Here is a 22,438-nt window from a genome sequence, read left to right as displayed (position 1 = left end):
TTAAACTACTCCAATATTGGCCATGGCCTGAGAAAAGACAAATATAAAAGAAAGATAAAATGTTGAAGAAAAGATAAAAACCGAAGAAAAAGTCGGTAAAGTTTTAATGGCAAAAATAAATGATGATTAGTGAAGTGATTGCTAATTTGGGGAATATTTTTGCTCTTGAAGATAAAAACTATAGACCTATCATAGTTCTAGGTAATCAGAAAAACATCCAAACAACTTGTACAAGTCAAGATAATGTTCAGGGCTTCTTCCATGCAAACCTTATTAACCAGATTCTTTTGAGTAAATTTAAGAGATTCAGACTCATCTTTTGATTTAGCAGACTTGATTTTGGCTTTTACCACCTCCAATATTGATTAGATTTTACCACCTCAGAAGCAAACCAAAGATGGTGAGCACATATTACCATCTCCAAGTCAAATAACCTAATTTTAGAAAGAAAACTTGCCACAATCTTACCAATAAAAATTGGTGAGCAAATTTTTGAACCATTTTCAAAGTGGAAGTTTTAGGAAAATACTTATAATCTAAACAACAATCACATAGTTCAAATAAATGAAATCCACAGTCCACTTTTTTGAATATCAATAATCCCTATAAAATGTAAATAGAAAATAATTTTATATGCCCAAAATAAGCATATTATCCGAATCTGATTCGAAAATTGGAGATCCGCAAGGCTATTGGATCGGATCCGATCGCACACTAATATGATCAGATTGCGGATTTTATGTTGGTATACACATATCCACAAAAATAAACAAATAAATAAGTAATTATTTTTTCAAAAATGTTATTTGTATACCAAAATCAGTCTCTCAAATCAGCCCAATGTATTTGTGTATAAATAAATGTGTAATTTATTTTTAATGGATATTTGTAATCCAGCGTGTATTTTATACTTTGGTAGTTGATTTTAGTGTACATGTAGCATAACTCTTATTTTTTTATGTTTTATTTCAACTAATAATTATCATATATTTTATTATTTAAGAAAACATATGTTTAATATTATTTTAAGAATAAATATATTTAAAAGAGTAAGAAAAAAGAATTTTATTGATAGTTTTTAATAAAAATAAACTTTTAAAAATATTTTTATATTTTGTAGATATATCTAATATTCGATTTCGATCAGCAAATATGCGGATCGAATTCAATAACTGATCTGATGATTTTAGTATGGATCAGATAAGATTTTCATCAATCCAATCCGCATTCACCTCTAATTTGACTAAGTTAAGTTAGAAGTGTTCTTTAAGATTGACTTGAACTTTCGGTTTAGTAGTAGTGAGAATGAGTCAAAGCAAAGTAACGCAGAAGAGTTTTGTGGTATGTCTTCTTCGAGGGGGGACAACGACGAAGACGCCATTGGAAATGGCTCTGAGATGGATGAATTGGGTGACAAAGTCAGTGGAAATGGCGTCGGCCGGGTTTTTGTTAGGGTATGGAGAAGTTTGGCCGTTGGAATTGATGAATTGATTTTTAATGGAATCCTTATAAGTAGTGTAAAATTTTATAATAGTGGTGTAAACAGCAGTGATATGAGTGTTTTATTTGGAGTATTTAGGGCGTAGTGTTTAAGACTAAAAGATTTTTTTCCAACATCAAGTGAAGGTCTTAAGTTGTTGAAGTTGAATGAGAATAGAGTGAAAAAATGTCTTGCTAAGGGAAAGCGATGGGTGAAGAAAAATAGGATCAAGTATCTAAGTGTAATTGAAGCAGAAAAGGTTGTGAAGAATAAGATGTTCTCAAATTGAAGTTTTTTTTGCTTTGTTTTCTGATGTTTTAAAACTTAAAAAAAATTTTATATTTTTTATATGTTACTTGAACTACTATTTCATATAAATTATGTGTCTTATCAATTATATTTTATTTAAAATATTTAATTTATATAAAATATAGCATTTTTAAATAAAAATATAAAAAATTACATCATATATTAATATGTTTATAACTAAATTCTTTAAACAATATAAAAAAAATAAAAAAGAAAGTAGTTTTATATCTCTCACTTAATTAAAAGATTTATTTTTGTTATAATATTTATGATATAAAAAAAGTTTATTTTTTTATTTTCTTTCTTCTAGAAAATTAATTTTTATTTTGTTATAATATTCATCTTTTTCTTTCTTAGTTAAATGTCTACACACAAAACATATATATATATATATATATATTACACCACATCACTATTAATTAAAAAACAACACATCACTGTTAATTAAAAAAAATTGTTATAAAAAATCACAACTTTTAAAAAAATTAATCGAGATAATTCAATTCGGTTTAAATAATAACTATTTCAATGTCTCATCTCATTTCATTATAAAATTAATATTATAAAAAATTATTAAATTAAAAGACACATTCCTTCGAAAAGTATATAGTTCTATTTTAACTAAATTCAAAAATTAAATTATCGATATATTTTTTTTTGAAATATATGTAAATTCAATTGTATTTTACATATATAATAAAATAAAAAAAATCATATATAAGAGTATATTTAACATTTTTTTATAAAAAAAATAGATCTTGTTATTAAATAAATGTAAAAAAATATTTTTATCCGATACTTATGTAACTGAAAAAGATTAAAAAAATCGATAAAATGAAAATAAAAAATTACCTAATTTTGCTTGAAAAGCTTATTAGTGTAAGGTTAAAATCCTTGAAGGCCTATTTGTTTTTATTTTTGTTTTTGTTTTTTTTTTCTGTTTCTTTTTTGTTTTCAAATAAGCCCTATAAATTAACAAAAGGATGACACTCTTGTAATGTAAATTTTAGAGTGAGAGAAAGACACACATCATCATCGTTTCCGATCCCCCGCCCCTCATGGCCTCACCCTTCAATCTCTATGCTCAAATTAACGCACCCTTTCATAACTCCATCATCCACATTACATTCCTCACTTCTCAGATCACCATTCTCCCGGACAAGGAACAAACAAAAACAAACCCTAGAGTTTCTCTCTCTTTCTTTTATTTATTTGATTTTATTTCCGATCTTGTCCCTTCACTGGAGCTGTTGAAACGCGGTCGTTTCGGGGCCATCGCTGCTGAGTTTGAGATTGGAAATGGTGGGAGGAGGGAGCAGTAGGGAGGAGGCGCCGGTCATAAACAGCTTCAACGTGTTCGCAGCGCTCGGAAGCCTCAAGAAGAATAAGAAGCCTGAGATTCTGAGAAGGAACAGGCTTCATCCAAGGGGAGAGCCTCCTCGTCCTCTTCCACCGCCGCTTCCTCCGCCGCACAACAGCAGGAGAAAAAGGAGGTTTTCTGGGCCCCGGCGCCACTCACGTCGAAGTCATGGGCTGACGTTGACGACGAGGATGATGACGACTACTACGCCATCACCGCTCCACCTCAATCCGTTTGGGGCGCTCCTGTTGCTGCTGCAGCTGAATTCGAGGCCCATGCTGAGGTGAACATAAAACTTTGAGCATTATTTCTTTTTTAATTGGATTATTCTATTTATGTGTGTTGGATCATTACTGCTGAAACTTGATATGCAATGGCTTGAATCGTTTATTTTTTAACTGTGGATGGTGATGATCGTTGGCTTGAAGCCGAGAGTGTGTAATTTTTTTCTTTTATTATTGTGTTTTTTATTTTTGAATCCGTTAGTCCTGTGGCATGGATAGCGACTAGACTTGGAAAAGGTGGATTAGTTGAGCTGTTCATGTTCTCACATTTATTTGCCATGAGGTGAACTGAACTGGAATGGATGTTATCCAGTAGGTGTTTTGATTGTGTTCTCTGTGTTCTGTTAGTTGGATGTGTTAGGCAATGCTGTTTTGAAGGTTGGATTGGATGGGTTTAATGGTGTCTTTGAGGAGAAAGAGTTGCGTTGAATGTTATTGCATGCATGATTGGAAAGAAAGCTGAGTGTTTCTTTTTATATCTTAAAGATATAATGTTGGATATTCTGTTTGATAATGAGGATCCTGGATTCTGGTCTTGTTCTGGATATCTAGCTCTGGGAAGGTATTTATGATCCTTGTTGAATTGTCATTTATGTGATTTGTGTTAACGGTCTAACGATCTGTAATCTGGTATGCTTGGATTTGATGACGTTGTGCTTGTCGGTTTGCTAATTCGAATATCTATGTTCTTGTTGAGTTGTCATTTATTCGGTTTAATGATTTGGAATCTGATTAATATGCATTTGATGGCTATTTGTCGGTTTGCCGATTTGTTATTCTCATTTCCGGATTTGCAATTTGGTTCTTCAAGCTCAAGTTTCCACGTGTTCAATCTTGCATAGTTAAAATGATTGTGTAGACCCATAACTATAAGGTTTAACTTGACGTAGATGATATAATGTAGCCTTTATTCTTCATGGACTTGCCCTTCACGTCCCATTTGGAGTAGTGAAAGCTGAAAGCTGCATAACTGGGCACTTAATTGTTAATTTGTTTTGGCCTTAATGGCAAATTAATAACATAGAAGATGGTTATTATTGTTTCATTGAGACATTGAGCTTCACATTGACTAACTGCAAGACGTGTGAATGATTTAATAGCAGGAAAGCTATAGTGAGATAGAAGGCTTTGATGATGCTGAGGATGAACATGAAAATGATTTAGAAGCGCCAATAGAACCTGAAACTGTTGTTAAGAAGCCTCGTGAGCCTTCGTTGTCTACCAAGGAAACTGAAGAGCAACTTTCAAAGAAGGAATTGAAGAAAAAAGAGCTTGAGGAGCTTGAAGCTGTTTTAGCAGAGCTAGGATTGCAAAAAGAACCCGGAAGCCAGGCTGACTCCCATGGTAATATGATGTTTTTGATCTTGTGAAAGAAAAAAGAAAAGATGTTTTTGATCTTAGTCTTAGTAAGTGGCGCGTGATGTGAAAAATGATTATAACAACTTAGTTGAACTTGGGTATATAATTTACTTGGAATTGACTGTAGAGCATTATTATTTAGTATATATACTTTTATGAATTTAATTTTGATGCACTATCATTATAAAACAGTTTTATACGTGCATTTAATGACCCTAAATTATTGGGAAAATTATTGGGAAAATTATTGTAAAGGACGTTAGGAAGATTTAATTATTAAAAAGGACTTTTGATATTAAAATTATTAAGAAGGACCAAATCTTTTTATAATATTTAAGAAGAAGAACCAAATCTTTCTATAAAGAGACAAATATATCTTTAATTATTTTTTATTTATTTTTTATAATTTTTATATTAACAATTTTTTTTCTAAAATTTAGTAATTTTTATTATTTATTTATGTATTTTTACTTTTCTGATTTTTTAGCTTTATTTTCTTGTTGGGTAAGATCACAAAATTAAAAAATAATAAAAATTATTAAAATTTTAAGAAAAATAAAATTTATCAACATAAAGATTATAATTTTTAGAGACCCTGCATTTTATATTTTCTTTGGGGTATAGCATTCATGTTAATTTTTTTAAGAGGTCTCCCCATATTCAATTAAGAAGTCGCGGATTCGAGTCTTCTATCTTTGGGAAAAAAAAAAGCATTCATGTTAATTTAGCCATTGAATTATAATAATAAAACATGATATAAATTCAAAGAAAATTTACGTTAATAAATAGAGATTAAAGTTATACAGATGTCCTACATAAAATTATTTGATTACACATCTGTTTTAAATATATCTATATAAATTAAATTAGATAAATTTAATTATTAATAAGATAAAATATCTAAATAAATCGAATTAGGCCATTTCAATTTATTAAAACAAGTGAAAAATTATATCTGCACTAAATTCTTTAATAAATCTAATCAATCCAATTTAATTTATTATTATAGAAAATACATGATAAATTGAATCAGTTCATAAACTCAATTAACTATAATACATAACACGAAATAAGTATTATTGTGTAAGTATTGAAGAATAATTATTAATTTAAAATTTTAGATGACCAATTTTAGAAAATAATATTTAGTAAAACTGTTATTAAAATTTTATTTTTTATTATTATTTTAGTAATTTTAATTATTTAAGGGAAAATTATAAAAAATAAATAAAAAATAATTAAAGATATATTTATCTCTTTATAGAAAGATTTGGTTCTTCTTCTTAAATATTATAAGAAGATTTGGTCCTTTTTAATAATTTTAATATTAAAGATCTTTTTTAATAATTAAATCTTCCTAGCGGTCCTTTACAATAATTTTCCCTAAATTATTTATCGCAAAAAAGAGATATATTCTCTAAAATATTGATTACAATACAAAATTATACATAGTAATAAAAATAAAGTTATGGTATAAAAGAAAAACCCCAACTCAAATTCTCGCGTCTTTTTTCTTCACGTCCCATTTGGAGTAGTGAAAGCTGAAAGCTGCATAACTGGGCACTTAATTGTTAATTTGTTTTGGCTTTAATGGCAAATTAATAACATAGAAGATGGTTATTATTGTTTCATTGAGACATTGAGCTTCACATTGACTAACTGCAAGACGTGTGAATGATTTAATAGCAGGAAAGCTATAGTGAGATAGAAGGCTTTGATGATGCTGAGGATGAACATGAAAATGATTTAGAAGCGCCAATAGAACCTGAAACTGTTGTTAAGAAGCCTCGTGAGCCTTCGTTGTCTACCAAGGAAACTGAAGAGCAACTTTCAAAGAAGGAATTGAAGAAAAAAGAGCTTGAGGAGCTTGAAGCTGTTTTAGCAGAGCTAGGATTGCAAAAAGAACCCGGAAGCCAGGCTGACTCCCATGGTAATATGATGTTTTTGATCTTGTGAAAGAAAAAAAGAAAAAAGATATTATAATTATCTTAGTTCTTTCAAGGAGGTATCTATCCTTTCAGAATTTGTTATTGATTTAACCATGTTGGCTACAAGAATGCTATTTAAATATCTAAAATATTAAGTTGAGACCTGAACTTGCTCATGCAAACGTTTGCCAATACATTTGCAAGCCCTGCTAAGATGACTGATTATATAGAAATTTCTTACTTGGAATCTTTTACCTGTCCTGGAAAATTCAGGTGCTGAGAAGAAGGTCGAGGATCGCAATGGTGAGTTAGAAAAGAAGGAGAATGCCACCAGTGAAAACAAAAATGCAAGAAGAAGAAGAAGGACAAATCTTCAAAGGAGCAGAAAATTGCAAGACCTGCCTGATTCTGTGGCTGATGGAAAGACTACAGAAACTGCTGGAACGGGGAAGGCAGAGGATGCACCTGTAACTGACGTGAAAGAGCGGCATAAGAAATTTGCATCTGTGAAGAAGAAGAAAAAATCAAGGAGATGGATGCTGCTGTTAGTGAGGCTGCTGCTAGGAGTGCAAGGCTTGCCGTGGCAAAGAGAAAAGATAAGGCGACTCACTACAATCAGCAGCCTGTGCGGTAAATAGGCTGGCAAGTGGCAAAGTACTTGTATCTTCTCTTTGTTTATCCTTTTGTTTTGCCCTTTATATTTTCAGTCTTTCCATTATCATATATGGGCATATGATCTTTGTTCATTTGCAAATGCAAAATAAACATCGATAGCGGCTTTAGATAAATTGACTATGAGCAAATTTATAATTTTACATGAGGGAAAATAGGAGTATATGAATCTTTTACTCTGGTACTCTATGTGTACTTATCAAAGTTTTAAAGCAAGAAGGTATAATCCATTTTTCTGTCCCATTTGTTTCATTGTATGCGCATCTCTGAGAAAATTCTTGATGATGTTCATCTGATGTATCAGATGCCGTTAGAAAACATCAACGCATTTTTTGAATTGGGGTTGCCTATAATTCCCTTTGGTCTCTCGGAATTTAAGAGAATTAGTAGCATGGTGCAATGTGAGCGTATCATTCTTGTCAAATCAAACTTCTTTTAAGATCCGGTGACGTTGATATGGAGTTTGAAATGAATGGGCAAGATGTGATACTTATAGCAAGTAAAGTACCAAATACTACAACCTTATCTAACCTATTAATTGGTTGAAGACATACTTATAGTAAGTAAAGTACCAAATACTACAATCTTATCTAACCTATTAATTGGTTGAAGACATTATAAACGAGAAAGAGAAAAATTATAGGAGAAAAGTTCAATTAATTATTTAAAGGGAAAAATATAAAATATAAAATTTTTTTCTTTACTTTTGACAAAAATTTTAAAAAACTCTTAAATTTTATTTTGTTTCAATTTTGTTCCTAAAATTTTCAATTTGCATCAAGTATATCTAGAGTAAATTTTTGGAAAGTTTATAACAAATCAGTAATAATGCATGACAACTATGTCTGATTTGTTTATGTTGAAGCTTGTTCTTGTGAAATTATTGCTAAATTAATTTAAAAGTTTTTAAAAAATTAGTCACCAGTCACTTGAAGTATATATGATGCAAATTGAAAACTTTTAGAATGAAACTAAAATAAAATAAAACTTAGAGATATTTTTTAAATTTTTAACAAATTTTAAGGACAAAAAATATATTTTATCCTTGTTTAAAATACATCGTGTATTTTAAAATAGAAAGTACTAAATTGTTCATTTATAAATTAGCATGAATAAAAGTATCAAAATATAAACTTTTATTTTCTTAGTCAATTAATTGAGTTCAAATATTGAATTAAAAAAAATAAAAACTATGATGTGAATTGAACAAAACAAATAGTATCAAAATACAATGATACAATATGTAGAAAATAAATTGAATACTAAAGATCATATTGATAGCACCAAAATGACTTAAAATTAACATAAGATGTTCAATAACACGACGCAGTAAAATATTGAATCTTTCTAAAAAACCATTACACATTTAATAAATTGAATAATTATTTCATATAATAAACAAAATATAAAAATCTAAAAAAGAACACTGAAATGTCTTCGCTCTAACTCCAAAATTTCTAATTAAATGATATGATAAAACAAAAAACTTATTTCATGAAGATTTGAGTTCAGATTCACAAATTTTAATAGAAAAGAGAATAAGTGAAAAATTATATATATAATGTAGCGAAATTAAGTAGAACAAGTGCAAAAATTTGAAAGAGAATAAAAGTGGCATTTACTTATAAAAAGAAGACGACAAATCTGATAAAACAACACATAAATTTCTAAAGAATAACAACGAAATGTCTTCACTTTAACACCAAAATTTTCAACTTAATGATGTGATGGTACTAAGAATTTATTTTATGAAGAAATGAGTTGCATATTTACAAATTTTAATAGAAAAAAATAAGTGAAAAATAAGTAGATAACGCAGCGACATTAAACTGAACAAGTTCAAAAATTCGAAAGAGAATGAACAGTGTCATTTACGTATAAAAAAAGTCAACGATGACGATAACAATGACGTGACGATGATGGAGGAGGAGGAGGAGGAGGAGGAGGAGGAAAATGAAAGAAAAGAAGAAATTAAATGAAAAAAGAAGACGGAGGCAGAGAAGGTGGTAATGACAACGACAATAAGAAAAGAGAAAGATTAGAAAAAGAAGGAGGAGGACAATAAGAAGAAGAAGTAGCAAGAGGGGAATGGATCCTCTCAATTGTTGAAAAAAAATTGAGGGAGTAAAGTGTGATCCATAACCCTTCAATACACTCTCTCTCATGTTTTCTCGTGGTCCGACTTATAACAATTAATGGAGAGATCACATTTTACTCCCTCAATTGTTAAAAAAAATTGAGAGGATCCATTTCCTTCATGTGTAAGTGAGATGAAGAAGAACCACGATGAAAAAAAGTGCATTCACAGTATGTGGCGCGTGATGTGAAAAACGATTATAACAACTCAGTTGAACTTGGGTATATAATTCACTTGGAATTGATTGTAGGGCATTATTATTTAGTATATATACTCTTATGAATTTAATTTTGATGCACTATTATTATAAAATAGTTTTACACGTGCATCTAATGACGTAATGTCACATTATGAAAAATAACTACTATTTTCATTGATCGCATGAATGGTCATCCAAAAAAACGGGTGTGATTGCACGACTGTATAAAATATTTTACCCTATTAGTGCATCAAAATTAAACCTATACTCTTATATTTCTATGTCAAAAGTAAAAAAATATGGTATAATATTGAGGATTATACTGAGCTAAATTAAATTATTGTACGTGTTAAGTTGAGCAAAAGTATCTTATTTAACTTAATATTTATAATATCTAAATAAAAAAATCTAATTTTATGCATATAATATTTATAATTATATATTTATTACATTTAATATTATATATTTATTTAAATGATAATTAATAAATATAAATAAAAGCCAAAGGAAACAAGTCATGACTATCTTTAATTCCCAATTTTAACACTAAATATTTTCGTATATAATTAAAAATGCATAGGATAAACTAGTACAAAGGAAGAAAAATGTAAGATAAGTGAATGATCTCGTAAAAGCATAAAATGAACAAATTTCATTTTGCATCTTACTAAATTTTTGAATAAGACTTTTTAGTTAAGAGCTCTTGGTTAAATACATTTATGTAAAAAAAAGGAGAATCTTTTTAAATTATGAATAAATGCTTTTTAAAGACAAATAATATAATAGACATAAACAAGTTACACATATTTTAAAAAAATGTTTAATTAAAAAGATATTTTTATTAGAATTAACAAGTCATTACTCTCCTTTCTTTCTTTTTTTTCTTTTTAATTTAGTCTGAAAAAAATTGGTAATTGTATTAATTCCAATGTTTAATATAAAATTTTGGTTTTGGAATATGTGATTCTAAGTAAATTATGGCACTTGTTAACATAAACAACTGTGATAGTAATAGTATACTATGAACAGATTAAAAAGCTCATACTTATGGCTATTTTTTTTGTTGTAGATTGAAGAATGGTGTAATTCATTGTTATGGATTGATTGCGTGTTTTTTTTATAGATTTCGATCTTTTTTTTTTGTTGAAAGTGCAAATTAAAGGGTCGATTTTTGGGTGAGAAGAAAACGGAGACTCTGATTTTGTATTTGAAAAATTAAAATTTTGAGCTATCACAAATTGGAGTCTCTGATTTGTGTGTTAGGTGAAATTTTTTTATTTTGCACAAATTCGGTGAATTGGTTTTGTATTAAAAAAAATTTGAAAATCCAAATTGGTGAGTAGATTTTGTGAATTAAAAAAAAAAATTAGAAAAACTCAAATTTAAATTTCCGATTTCTTCTCTAACCCTTCTTTCACACTCGGAAATTACACACAAAGCTCCAATAATGGTGAAAAATACCAATATCGAGTCAATATGAAAATTAAAAAGCACATACTTATAAGAGACGTGTCTTTTTTTTTATATTGATTGGTGAATGTAATAAATAAATAAATAAATAAATTGAAGACAAATTGTAAGGACAAAGAATGACAAACTATTTTTATTATTTGAATTATTAGATGTAAAACGAAATCAAACTATTCATATCAATACATTACACTCATCTTAATGAATGACCGACCTTATCTATCAATACATTACACTCATCTTAATGAATGACCGACCTGGTGTGATAAGGTAGACGTTGGAGGAGCTCTCTCTATTAATCTCTTGTGATGCTACAAAACATAATTATCAGTCAACCCAATCAGTTTTACCGAAAACTCAATCACCCGGTCACTTGGCCAGGTTGAGCCGTACCGTCTAAACATCGAATCTGATAAAAAACAATTTAACCCGTCCAGTTTTTATCAAAACCAGTGACATGACTTGGACCGGATCATGCTTAATGTTTGTTTTTTAAATTTCAAAAAACGTCGTTTTTCTTAATTAAAACCCTTATGTCCTAAACGTGTACTTCCTCTCATCACTATCTCACTATGGCTTACTGGCTCTCGCACTCAAGGTTGTCGTTAGTCATTACCGTCTTGCATTCAATCGCACACGTGCACCTTTCCGCACTTGTCATCACCGGTGGCAAAAGCAGCAGGTCCTAGGATTGATTGTCGTTGTTGCTCTCTCTCTTGTTACCGTCTCTCACTCAATCGCACCCCCTCCTTTCGCTCATAGTCGCTAGCGACAGAAGCAGCAATTTCCGGGGCTGGTCGTCGTTGTCGTCTTCTTGCTTCGAGTCTTACTGTCAACTTCCTTCACGCAACCAAAAGCCGGTCCCCAATTTGGTGAGTTTCAACAAAATTTTCTGTTCTTTCATTTTCAGTTTTATTACATTACTACACTTTGATTTTGTTGTTGAAAATATCACTGAACTAGTATTTTTGTTCTTGAAAATCATCACTGGTATGAATTTGTTACTGATTGAACCTTGAATAATTTGTTGCTTAAAAGATCATGGCTCTAGAAATCGGGCCAGACTGACTAGTCTAATGGGTCCAACCACAAACCGAACGCATTTGCAATTGGACTCGACCAAGCATGACCTGTTGAATCGGCCAGTTGGACATAACCAAAACCCGGCCAGTTTTCCTAGAAGTAGAAAAAGAATAGCACATCGCGTGACTTCCCCTTCTGTTCACTCAAATTCAAAGAAGGAAACCCTAAGAAGGAAACCCTAATTCCCTGAAAGAAATCAAAGAAAGAAACCTTGAAACCCTAGCTTCTCGAACACCACCGCAAGGACTGTTGCCGTTCGTCGGGCTCAGGCACCACAATCGTCCTTTAGTCGTCTGCTCTTCTTCCTCATTCGACAATCGCACCTTCTCAGCATCTCCTTCGACCCTCACTTCCTCAGCAAAGCAAAATCTTCTCTTCTGCCATTCTGCTCCGTCCAGCCACCACAGTGTCACCTCCTTCGTTGCATCTGGTCGAAGCCGTCGTCCCCATTGCGCTCTTCTATGCTCGTCTTGCATGCCTTGGAATGTACTTTTTACTGTGATTATTGTTTTAATTCGTTTACTATGGTTAAATTGTTATTACTGTGATTATTCTTCTTCAATTATTGTTGTTATTCAATTATTGTTATTATTATTGGGGTTTAAGATTCTTGATCATGTTTCTATTAACTCTGTTATGTTGTCCTTATTTTTTTACCGTGAATGTATTCTTGATCTTGTTCCGTTGTTATTTTGCTAATTATTGGGTTGTTTCAATTTGTTGGATTGAGATTGAGATTGTTCTTATTTTTGGTTATTGGGTTACTAAATTTTCTATTCAGGCCTTGTTCTTGTTCTTGATAATTTGCTGGATTGAGATTGAGATTGCTCGTCTCTTGATATCGGGTTGCTGATTTTCTATTCAATTCTTATTCTTGTTAAATTGCTAAATTGTTGTTGCTAATCCTTAAGCTTGAAAATGCTCTGTTTCTTGTTATTGGGTTGCAAACCTTGAATATTACTGTCTTGTTCAAATAATTACTTAGCTAAATTCTTTTGTTGTTGAGCTCCACCCCCTTTGCTCCAGTTCTCCCATGCTCCTCTTTTCTCTATTCCAAGCCACCTCTTCTCTAGTTTTGCTATATCTAGCCCTGAAAGGTACTTTTTACTGTGATTATTGTTTCAAATGGTTTACAAATTGTTGGGTTGTTATTATTATGATTCTCCTCCTTCAATTATTGTTGTTATTAGTGTGGTTTAGGATTCTTGATCATGTTCTTGTTAATTCTGTTATGTTATTATTCTGTTGTCCTTATTTTTTTTGGTAAATTATATTCTTTGTCGTTAATGTTTTCGAAATTGATCTTAACGTTTAATTTGTGTCAATTGGGATTAGTATCAATGGAGAACCATAATTGTTAGGTTGTTATTTCTGTGTGATTCTCCTCCTTCAATCAATTATTGTTAATTCTGTTATGTTATTATTCTGTTGTCCTTATTTTTTTTGGTAAATTATATTCTTTGTCGTTAATGTTTTCGAAATTGATCTTAACGTTTAATTTGTGTCAATTGGGATTAGTATCAATGGAGAACCATAATTGTTAGGTTGTTATTTCTGTGTGATTCTCCTCCTTCAATCAATTATTGTTATTACTGTGGTTTAGGTTTCTTACTGATTCTGTTATGTTGTCCTTGTTTTTTGGGTAAATTATATTTTCTGTTGTCAATGTTTTCAAAATTTTTCGAAATTTTTCAAAATTGATCTTAACGTTTAAAATGTTCTAACTGTGAATTAGTATCAATGGAGAACTATAATTGGTATATTGACAAGGTTGAACTCAAAAAGAGTAGAAAAGTGCAGAGTTATCATTTTTCATGCATCATTGCGTAGTAGCAGAAGGGTTAAAATTTTAGAAGTATCAACTAATGACAGCGAAGAAGTTGAAAGATAGAAACGCTATTTTCAAACTTCTTTGACAATCTCATCAGAACTTTTTTTCTTACGACGACTTTTATTTTTTTCGAGAACAATGGAAAAAGATGATTTTTACAACGAGAATTATCATATGAATTTAGCAGATGTTTTGTCTCAAATAATTTTTACGAGCTCTGTCAAGTTTAAATGAAGAGAAGAACATGTGTCATGGAAAAATAAACCAGTATAATTTTGTAATAAATGGGGATAAAACACTCGTTACCGGAGAGTCGAGAGAAATTTTTTTATCTTTTATGGGCAAAAATGCCATTCTTACGAATAAAATGCGGCGTCTACGTAACATTTTATTTTCTTCATTAAATCTCGGTCCATCTTTAAAAGAACTCGATATGTTCTTAGATTTTTTACTATGGTGAGTTAATCTATTCTTTTAATTAGTATACAATTTTTATTTGAATTTCGTATATATTTTACGATTTATTACTATTATTTCAGGTGTGGATCATAGAACCTGTTTTGTCATCCGTTTTTCTTCTTGAATTTTCAACACGTTATTATTTTCTTTTGGCCAACCAATATATAAATAAATATTTAAGAAAATTTTGGCGTGCCATCGGTCTGAAAGACAATTGGAAAGCAACTTCAATACTATTAGATATATATGATAAATTGGCAAGATGGAGTGTACAGAGAACTATCCGGAGATGATGCAAATTTTGAACGGTGCGAGTACAAATTATGGTTACGGTTCTGGTGAGTTTCTTCGATTTGCAAGAAACTGTGTAACTCACCTTAACATTGTGATCAATTATTTTTTATATTTATATTTTTTAATTTAATTTAACCATAGCATTTTGATATTTTTACAAAAATAAGTATTATCTAAATATTGTTATATTTTTTTATATTATATACTAAATATTATTTTATTTTTTTATATAATTTTTTTCTAGCAGCCTATTGTTGGAATGTGTCAACAAGCTAAAACTTTGACGAAAATAGTTGAAGATTCATACTCTACTTTTCTATGCACAGGATATCACAGTACATAGTGTGTGTTTGAGGCAAATTTATATCTTTGATATGCTCTAATGGCTGAATCCAAACACACGAAGTACAATCTTGGATTCAACCGTTAGGCATATCAAAAATATAAATTTTCACCGACACACGATGCATATAAAAAAAATAAGGGTACAAATCCTCAATCATTCTCGTCAAAGTTTCAACTTGTTGACACACCCCAACATTAGGCTGTTAGAAAAAAATTATATAAAAAAATAAAATAATATTTAATATATAATTTTAAAAAATATAACAATATTTAGATAATATTTATTCTTGTGAAAATATCAAAATACTATGTTAAATTAAATTCAAAAGTATAAATAAAAAAATAATTAACTACAATGTTAAGGTGAGCTACACAGTTTCTTGCAAAGCGAAAAAACTCACAAGAATCATAACCATAATTTGCACTTACACCGTTCAAAATTTGCATCATTCTGTTCCCTCCATCTTGCTAATTTTTCATATATATCTAATATCAAAGTTGCTTTCCAATTGCGTCTCTCATACTGATGGCACGCCAAAATTTTCTTAAATATTCATTTAAATATCAGTTGACCAAAAGAAAATAATGTGTGAAAATCCAAGAAAAAATGAATGACAAAACACCAGCATCCATGATCCACACCGGAATAATAGTAATAAATCATAAAATATATACGACATTCAAATAAAAATCATATACTAATTAAAAGAATAGATTAACTCACCATAGTAAAAAAATCTAAGGACATATCAAGTTCTTTAAAAGATGGACTAAGATTCGGTTAAGAAAACAAAATGTTATGTAGATGCTGCATCTCATCCGTAACGATGGCATCTTTACCCATAAAATCAGGAAAAAGATTTCCCTCGACTCCAGTAACAAGTGTTCTATCCCTATTATAAAATTATACTGACTTATTGACTTATTTTCCCATGACACGTATTCTTCTCTTCATATAAACTTGAAAGAGCTCGTAAAAATTGTTTGAAATAAACTTTGAATTTGTTCCAATCTTGAGCCCTGCTAAATTCATGTGATAATTCTCATAATAAAAACACATCTCTCCCCATTATTCTCGAAAAAATAAAAAAATTCTTGTAAAAAAAAATTCGATGAGAGTGTCAAAAAAGTCTGAAAACAACGTTCGTCTCTCAACTTTGTCGCTGTCATTACTTGATATTCCCAAAATTTTAACCCTATTTTCACTACTGCGCAATAATGTATCTAAAATGATAACTCTGTCATTTTCTACTCTTTTGAGTTCAATCTTGCCAATGTACCAATTACAGTTCTTCATTGATACAAATTCCAATTGAAACAAATTAAACGATCAATTTTGAAAAAATTTCGAAAACATTAACGACAAAATATAATTTACGCAAAAAAATAAGAACAAAACAACATAACAGAATCAACATGATCAAGAATCCTAAATTACAATAATAACAACCTAACAATCCGTAAACCAATTAAAATAATCACAGTAAAAAGTACCTTTCAAGGCACAGAGGTACGACGGAGGGCTAGATGCAGCAAAACCAGAGAGGAAGTGGCCTGGAGCAGAGGTGCGGAGAGCACGGCAATACTAACAACAAATACAAGGTTCAGTGATGGCAACCGAATAACAAGAAACAAGGGCAGTCTCAATCTCAAGGATCGCAACAACAAATTAGCAAATTAACCAGAACAAGACTTGAATAGAAAATCAGCAACCCAATATCAAGAGACGAGCAATCTCAATTTCAATCTCAATCTCAATCCAGCAAATTATCAAGAACAAAACCTGAATAGAAAATTCAGCAACCCAACTCCAACCCCAATCTCAGCAAACTGAAACAACCCAATAATTTCAAAAATTAAAACACAGTAACCCAACAATTTAGCAAAATAAAAACGGAACAAGATTAAGAGTAGGCAATCACAGTAAAAAAAATAAATAAAGACAACAGAACAACAACATAACAAAATCAACAAGAACATTATCAAGAATTTTAAACCATAGTAATAACAACAATAATTGAAGAAGAAGAATCACAGTTATAACAACCTAACAGTCGTAAACCAATTAAAACAATAATCATAGTAAGAAGTACCTTCCAGGGCACAAAGGTGAGATCAAGAATAGACAATCGCAGTTAAAAAAAGGATAAAGTATATTTTTCGTCCCTAACGTTTCCGAAATTTTTCAAAATTACCCCTAACGTTTAATTTGATTCAATTTTGTTCCAAATGTTAAAAAAATCAATTTTATCTTTACCGTTAATTTTTTAATCGTCAGCTATCAATCAAATTATTTTTTGCCAACCTAACCTCAATCCAAACTCCAACCTAACTTTCACCTATACGCCGCTTCCACTGGCCTCCACCAAAAATCAGAACCAGTTCGCACATCAGGCATCAATCAGAACAGCATGCTTGCCAGGGCCATCAGAGGACACCGTTCAATTTGCAGGGATGACTGACGCCTTTGATGAAGCAGGAGCATCCTGGAGTTCAGTATGGCGGAGGAAAAGAAGTGCCGAACCAACCAACAATAGACAAAGGCGGACAACAAGCGACAAGATTGGATAGTCGGAGCACAGCAAATTCGAGAACGACAGTCGTCCAGGCGCGTTCTTCATTTCAGCAACGATCATGGAGGATGAGCAAGCACAAGAGTAGTTGGAAGGGTATATTCGGAAAAACCAATATCAGAACCTCCGTTTTCTTCCCACCCCAAAAATCGACCATTTAATTTGCAATTTCAAAAAAAAAGATCCATATCTATAAAAAAAAACACGCAATCAATCCATAACAATGGATTACACAATTCTTCAATCCATAACAAAAAAAAATAGCCATAAATATGAGCTTTTTAATGTGTTAATAGTATACTATTACTAGGACAGTTGTTTATGTTAATGAGTGCCATAATTTACTTAGAATCACAGATTCCAAAACCAAAATTTTATATTAAACATTGCAACTAATACAATTACCAATTTTTTCAAACTGAATTATAAAGAAAAAAGAAAGAAAGAAAGAGAGTAATGTTCCATACTATTTTATAATTAAGTTAATTCTAATAAAAATATCTTTGTTAACTATGCAATTTTTAAAATGTGTGTAACTTGTTTATGTCCATTATATTATTTGTCTTTAAAAAGCATTTATTCGTAATTTAAAAAGTTTGTACTTGTTTTACATAAGATGCATTTAAGCAAGAGCTCTTAATTAAAAAGTCTTATTCAAAAATTTAGTAAGATGCAAAAATGAAATTTGTTCATTTTATGCTTTTACAAGATCATTCACTTATCTTACATTTTTCTTCCTTTGTACTAGTTCATCATATGCATTTTTAATTATATACGAAAATATTTAATACTAAAATTGGGGATTAAAGACAATCATAACTTGTCCCATTTGGCTTTTATTTATATTTATTAATTATCGTTTAAATAAATATATAATATTAAATGTAATAAATATATAATTATCGTTTAATAATTTTATGTAGATATTATAAATATTAAGTTAAATAAGATAATTTTGCTCAACTTAACACATACAATAACTTAATTTAGCTCGGTATAAATATTTTATTTATCTTTTTTTTTTGGTCGGGAAAAAGGAGAAGAGGAAGGGGGACCCTCACCTGTTTCTCAAGCTTCCTAGCTCTGGCCTCCACTTTGTTAGGCCAGAAGAGCACCACCTTTTCTAATATAACCTCATTCTCCTCTTGTAGCATATCCAGCTGCAAAATAAAAGATGAAGCAGCTTCAAAGCACATACTATATGGATTACCAAATCAGCACCAGTATAAAGATTATAAGATTCACTTGTAATCCACTTGACAAAAAAAAATGAAAAGGAAAAGAATAGCCGACAGTCAACAAAAGATAAGTGAGTTATGGCTTGACCTCTTTTTTAATCCCAAGTGTACAAGGAGGCAAAACTAGTAAGAGAATTCTTCATTTCATCCTTGATAAAAATAACATTGAGTCATTATGGAGTGGCCTCCTTTGTTTCTCAACAAAAGTTTACAGCCTTAAATGCCATCTTTTCAAAGCGATCATAATTTAGTATATATGATTAAGCTTGTCTAATGACATATCTATCATTTATCTATATGCCTAACTAGTTCTTAAGGTAGCCGTATTTTAAATTTTTTACTGATGTTTTAATAACTAGATGCTGCATCTAATTCTATTTTAACACTTCCAAATATTTTATGGATCCAATTTTCAAATTTATCAAAGACTACAAAAGCAATGTCAAACCTAATGAAATGTAATGTATTATTGATAATTCCTTGTCATCAGGAAACCCGAGACACAAAACTCAATTTATAGCACTCTAAATACTGGGCATTGCAGAACAAAATAGCTGCAGAATCAAACTAGCCCTGCAGCTGCAGCCTTACCCATAGTTACTGAAATCCTCGTCCAGGAACAAGTATGCAGCTCATTGCATCACACAACATGCTACTTTCTATTAGAGACATAGAACAGTCTGAAACATCAAAAACTACCTACTTGGAAACTATATATATTATCAAAGGAAGTTAGAAAGTTCAGAAACTTACTTGCTAGGGAAGTTGGCAGTTGGCACCATTAAAGTCTGAATAGAAGTGCCACTGAAGTATTAGAAGAGTCTTAGCCCACTAGTTCTTTAAAATTTATGATGATTCAGCTTTATAGTATTAATTAATGGCCAAACCTGGAAATGCTACAAGCCTACAAGACGTATAAAACTTTGTTTAATTCCAATAGCTGCAAATCATAATTAGTACGGCTGGGGAAATTAAAGTAATGCTTACAACGTTTTCTCTCGGTTCCGATTGGAAGGAGGATCAATTGGAGGAACAGCCATAGGTGTTCGGATTGTGGATTTGCTCGGCGGAGGTACTACTGCTACTGAGTGCTACCGCAGTGCGAACCGAAACTGCCGGCCTTCGTCAGTTAATCAACAGATTTAAATAGTTAATCCAATTGAATTTTTTTTTTTTTTTACAATTACAACAATCAGAATCCAGAATATAAAAAACAGCAAATCATAATCATTATAATTAACAAAATAAAAAAATAAATTGAACTACCGAAGAACTCAAGAAACAGGGAGAGCAACATACTCAAACTCTGTAATTTTCTACGGCGGCAGATTGAGCGAAAAGTCCACGGCGGCAGAAAGTAACGTTCGAACTTCGCCGTGAGCTCGACAGAGAAAGGGATCGAAGACAAAGACGGGGAAAGACGACGAGTACAGAGACCAGTTCATGGAGGCCGACGACGACAAGGACAGAAGTGGCTTGACGACACCAACAACAGCTCCGAGCAGACCCGGCGATGCGAGGGGAAGGGATCCAGGAGGAGAAGAGGGACGGCCAACAACGACGAGGACAGAGGCGGATTTGACGACACCACGATGACAGAGAAGCTGAGAAGGTGACGCTACTGTTGATGGTGACGGCGCTGGAACTCAGAGGGGTGGTGGCGGCGCTGGAACTCAGAGAGGGAGAGAGAGGGGTATTAGGGTTTTCTTCTGAGAGAGTGGGGGTAACTGGGTAGTGGGAGCTTTTATATGGGGTTTTTTACTTTTTTTTTTTTTTACCTTTGAAAACCGTTAAAAAAAACCAACCGGTTTTACCGGTTCGACTGACTTTTTCATCGGTTTTTTGTTAAACGGTTTTTTCATCACCTGAACCGGCCAAAGAATTGGTTCTCAGTCAACTCAGTTGAACCAATCGGTCTAGTTCAGCTTTTAGAACAATGGATAAACCTAAAATTGGCACAGAAAAATTGAGCCCTAAGCAACAGAACCATAAAATCAGAGTATACCTCTTTATAGTCGTGGAGCGTTGTCCGGGGGAGCCTGGCGGTTGCTCCGAGGAGAATCTCACAGATGACGATGTTGGTCACGGTGGCGAAGAGGTGGAAGAAAAATGCCGATGGTGGCCAAAGGAGGAGGAGAAGCGCATGGGGACGAGGGGAGGCTCCGGGAGGAAAGTTGGCATTGGTGTATGAAGCGAATGGGTAGGAAAAGGAGCGCGAGGAGGACAACGTCTGGTTTCTGGAGGAAGGTAAAGCCACGGCGGCCATTGTTGAATTGATTCGAATTGGATGTGACTGAAACTCGTGCGATGAGGAGACGCAACACAAGCGACGGCAGCAGCGGGGGAAGAAGAATATCGTGGACGGAGAGAGGAAGAAGCTCGTTCTAATTGAGTGGAGTGTGAATGGAGCTCGAGAGAGTGGGGTAGAATTAGGTTTAATCTAATATTTTTTACAGAATATTTTAAATTACAGAAATTTGTCTGTAATAATTTAATAAAATACAGCATTTTTTATTATTTAAATATAGATGAATTTTCTATCGATAACTATTTCTCACGAAAAAAATATTTTTTTGACGAAATTATCGACAGATTCTCTTTTCTGTCTATAATTTATGCTAATTTATTTTTCTTCCTTTCCGACATAAATTTTCTCGCAAAATCTGTCTGTATTTCTGTGGAATAAAATCTGTCGGAAATATCCATCTGTAATAAATAGTTTTCTAGTAGTGATAATCCTCAATGTTATACCATATTTCTACTTTTGACATAGAAATATAAGAATATGGGTTTAATTTTGATGCATTAACAGTGTAAAATATTTTATACAGTCATGCAATCACACCCTTTTTTTGGATGACCATTCATGCGATCAATGAAAATAGTAGTTATTTTTACGTCATTAGATGCACATGTAAAACTGTTTTATAATAATAGTACATCAAAATTAAATTCATAAAAGTATATATACTAAATAATAATGCTCTACAATCAATTCCAAAACATATCCAAGTTCAACTAAGTTATTATAATCGTTTTTCACATCAAGCGTCACTTACCGTGAATGCACTTTTTTTTATCGTGGTTCTTCTTCATCTCACTTACAAACTCTTGCTACTTCTTCTTTTTTTGTCCTCCTCCTTTTTTTTCCTAATATTTCTCTTTTCTTATTGTCATTGTCATTACCACCTCCTCCTCTTCCGTCTTCTTCTTTTTTTCATTCAATTTCTTCTTTTCTTTACTTTTCCTTCTCCTCTTATTTTTCTTCTTCATCTTCTTCTTCCTCCAATCCTCCTCCTCCTCCTCCATCATCACCACGTCATTGTCATCGTCATCGTTGACTTCTTCTTATACATAAATAACATTGTTCATTCTCTTTCGAGTTTTTGGACTTGTTCAGCTTAATATAGCTGCGTT

General features: G+C 31.5%; 2 protein-coding genes and 1 long non-coding RNA gene across 10 annotated transcripts; 2 read left to right on the top strand and 1 right to left on the bottom strand.

Moving 5' to 3' along the window:
* The first annotated feature begins 1,343 nt into the window (after positions 1 to 1,343).
* LOC130932888 (uncharacterized) lies at positions 1,344 to 3,862 on the top strand. Its single transcript, XM_057862347.1, has 3 exons — positions 1,344 to 1,454; positions 3,205 to 3,432; positions 3,782 to 3,862. The coding sequence occupies exons 1-3, from the start codon at positions 1,344 to 1,346 to the stop codon at positions 3,860 to 3,862; spliced, it is 420 nt and encodes a 139-aa protein (XP_057718330.1).
* LOC130932878 (uncharacterized) lies at positions 2,806 to 7,358 on the top strand. The gene is made up of 4 exons (XM_057862339.1): positions 2,806 to 3,432; positions 4,534 to 4,777; positions 6,479 to 6,722; positions 6,994 to 7,358. The coding sequence occupies exons 2-4, from the start codon at positions 4,775 to 4,777 to the stop codon at positions 7,356 to 7,358; spliced, it is 612 nt and encodes a 203-aa protein (XP_057718322.1). The 5' UTR covers positions 2,806 to 3,432; positions 4,534 to 4,774.
* Positions 7,359 to 11,302: 3,944 nt separating this feature from the next.
* LOC130972608 (uncharacterized) lies at positions 11,303 to 20,722 on the bottom strand. 8 transcript variants are annotated; one of them, XR_009083790.1, is made up of 6 exons: positions 20,321 to 20,722; positions 20,009 to 20,141; positions 19,775 to 19,925; positions 19,613 to 19,680; positions 18,845 to 18,943; positions 11,303 to 17,040 (listed from the first exon to the last, which is right to left on the bottom strand). It is a non-coding gene; the product is annotated as an uncharacterized LOC130972608 (long non-coding RNA). The 8 variants fall into 8 exon arrangements; XR_009083784.1 differs by having other exon boundaries at positions 11,303 to 11,509; positions 16,705 to 17,040; positions 18,845 to 19,925; XR_009083808.1 differs by having other exon boundaries at positions 11,303 to 16,795; positions 16,994 to 17,040; positions 18,845 to 19,925.
* Positions 20,723 to 22,438: the final 1,716 nt, after the last annotated feature.

Source organism: Arachis stenosperma, chromosome 1 (genome assembly GCF_014773155.1).
Source record: "Arachis stenosperma cultivar V10309 chromosome 1, arast.V10309.gnm1.PFL2, whole genome shotgun sequence".
Lineage (NCBI taxonomy): Eukaryota > Viridiplantae > Streptophyta > Magnoliopsida > Fabales > Fabaceae > Arachis > Arachis stenosperma.
The sequence above is the reverse complement of the archived record's forward strand: the minus strand, read 5'-3'. Positions and strand labels throughout refer to the sequence as shown.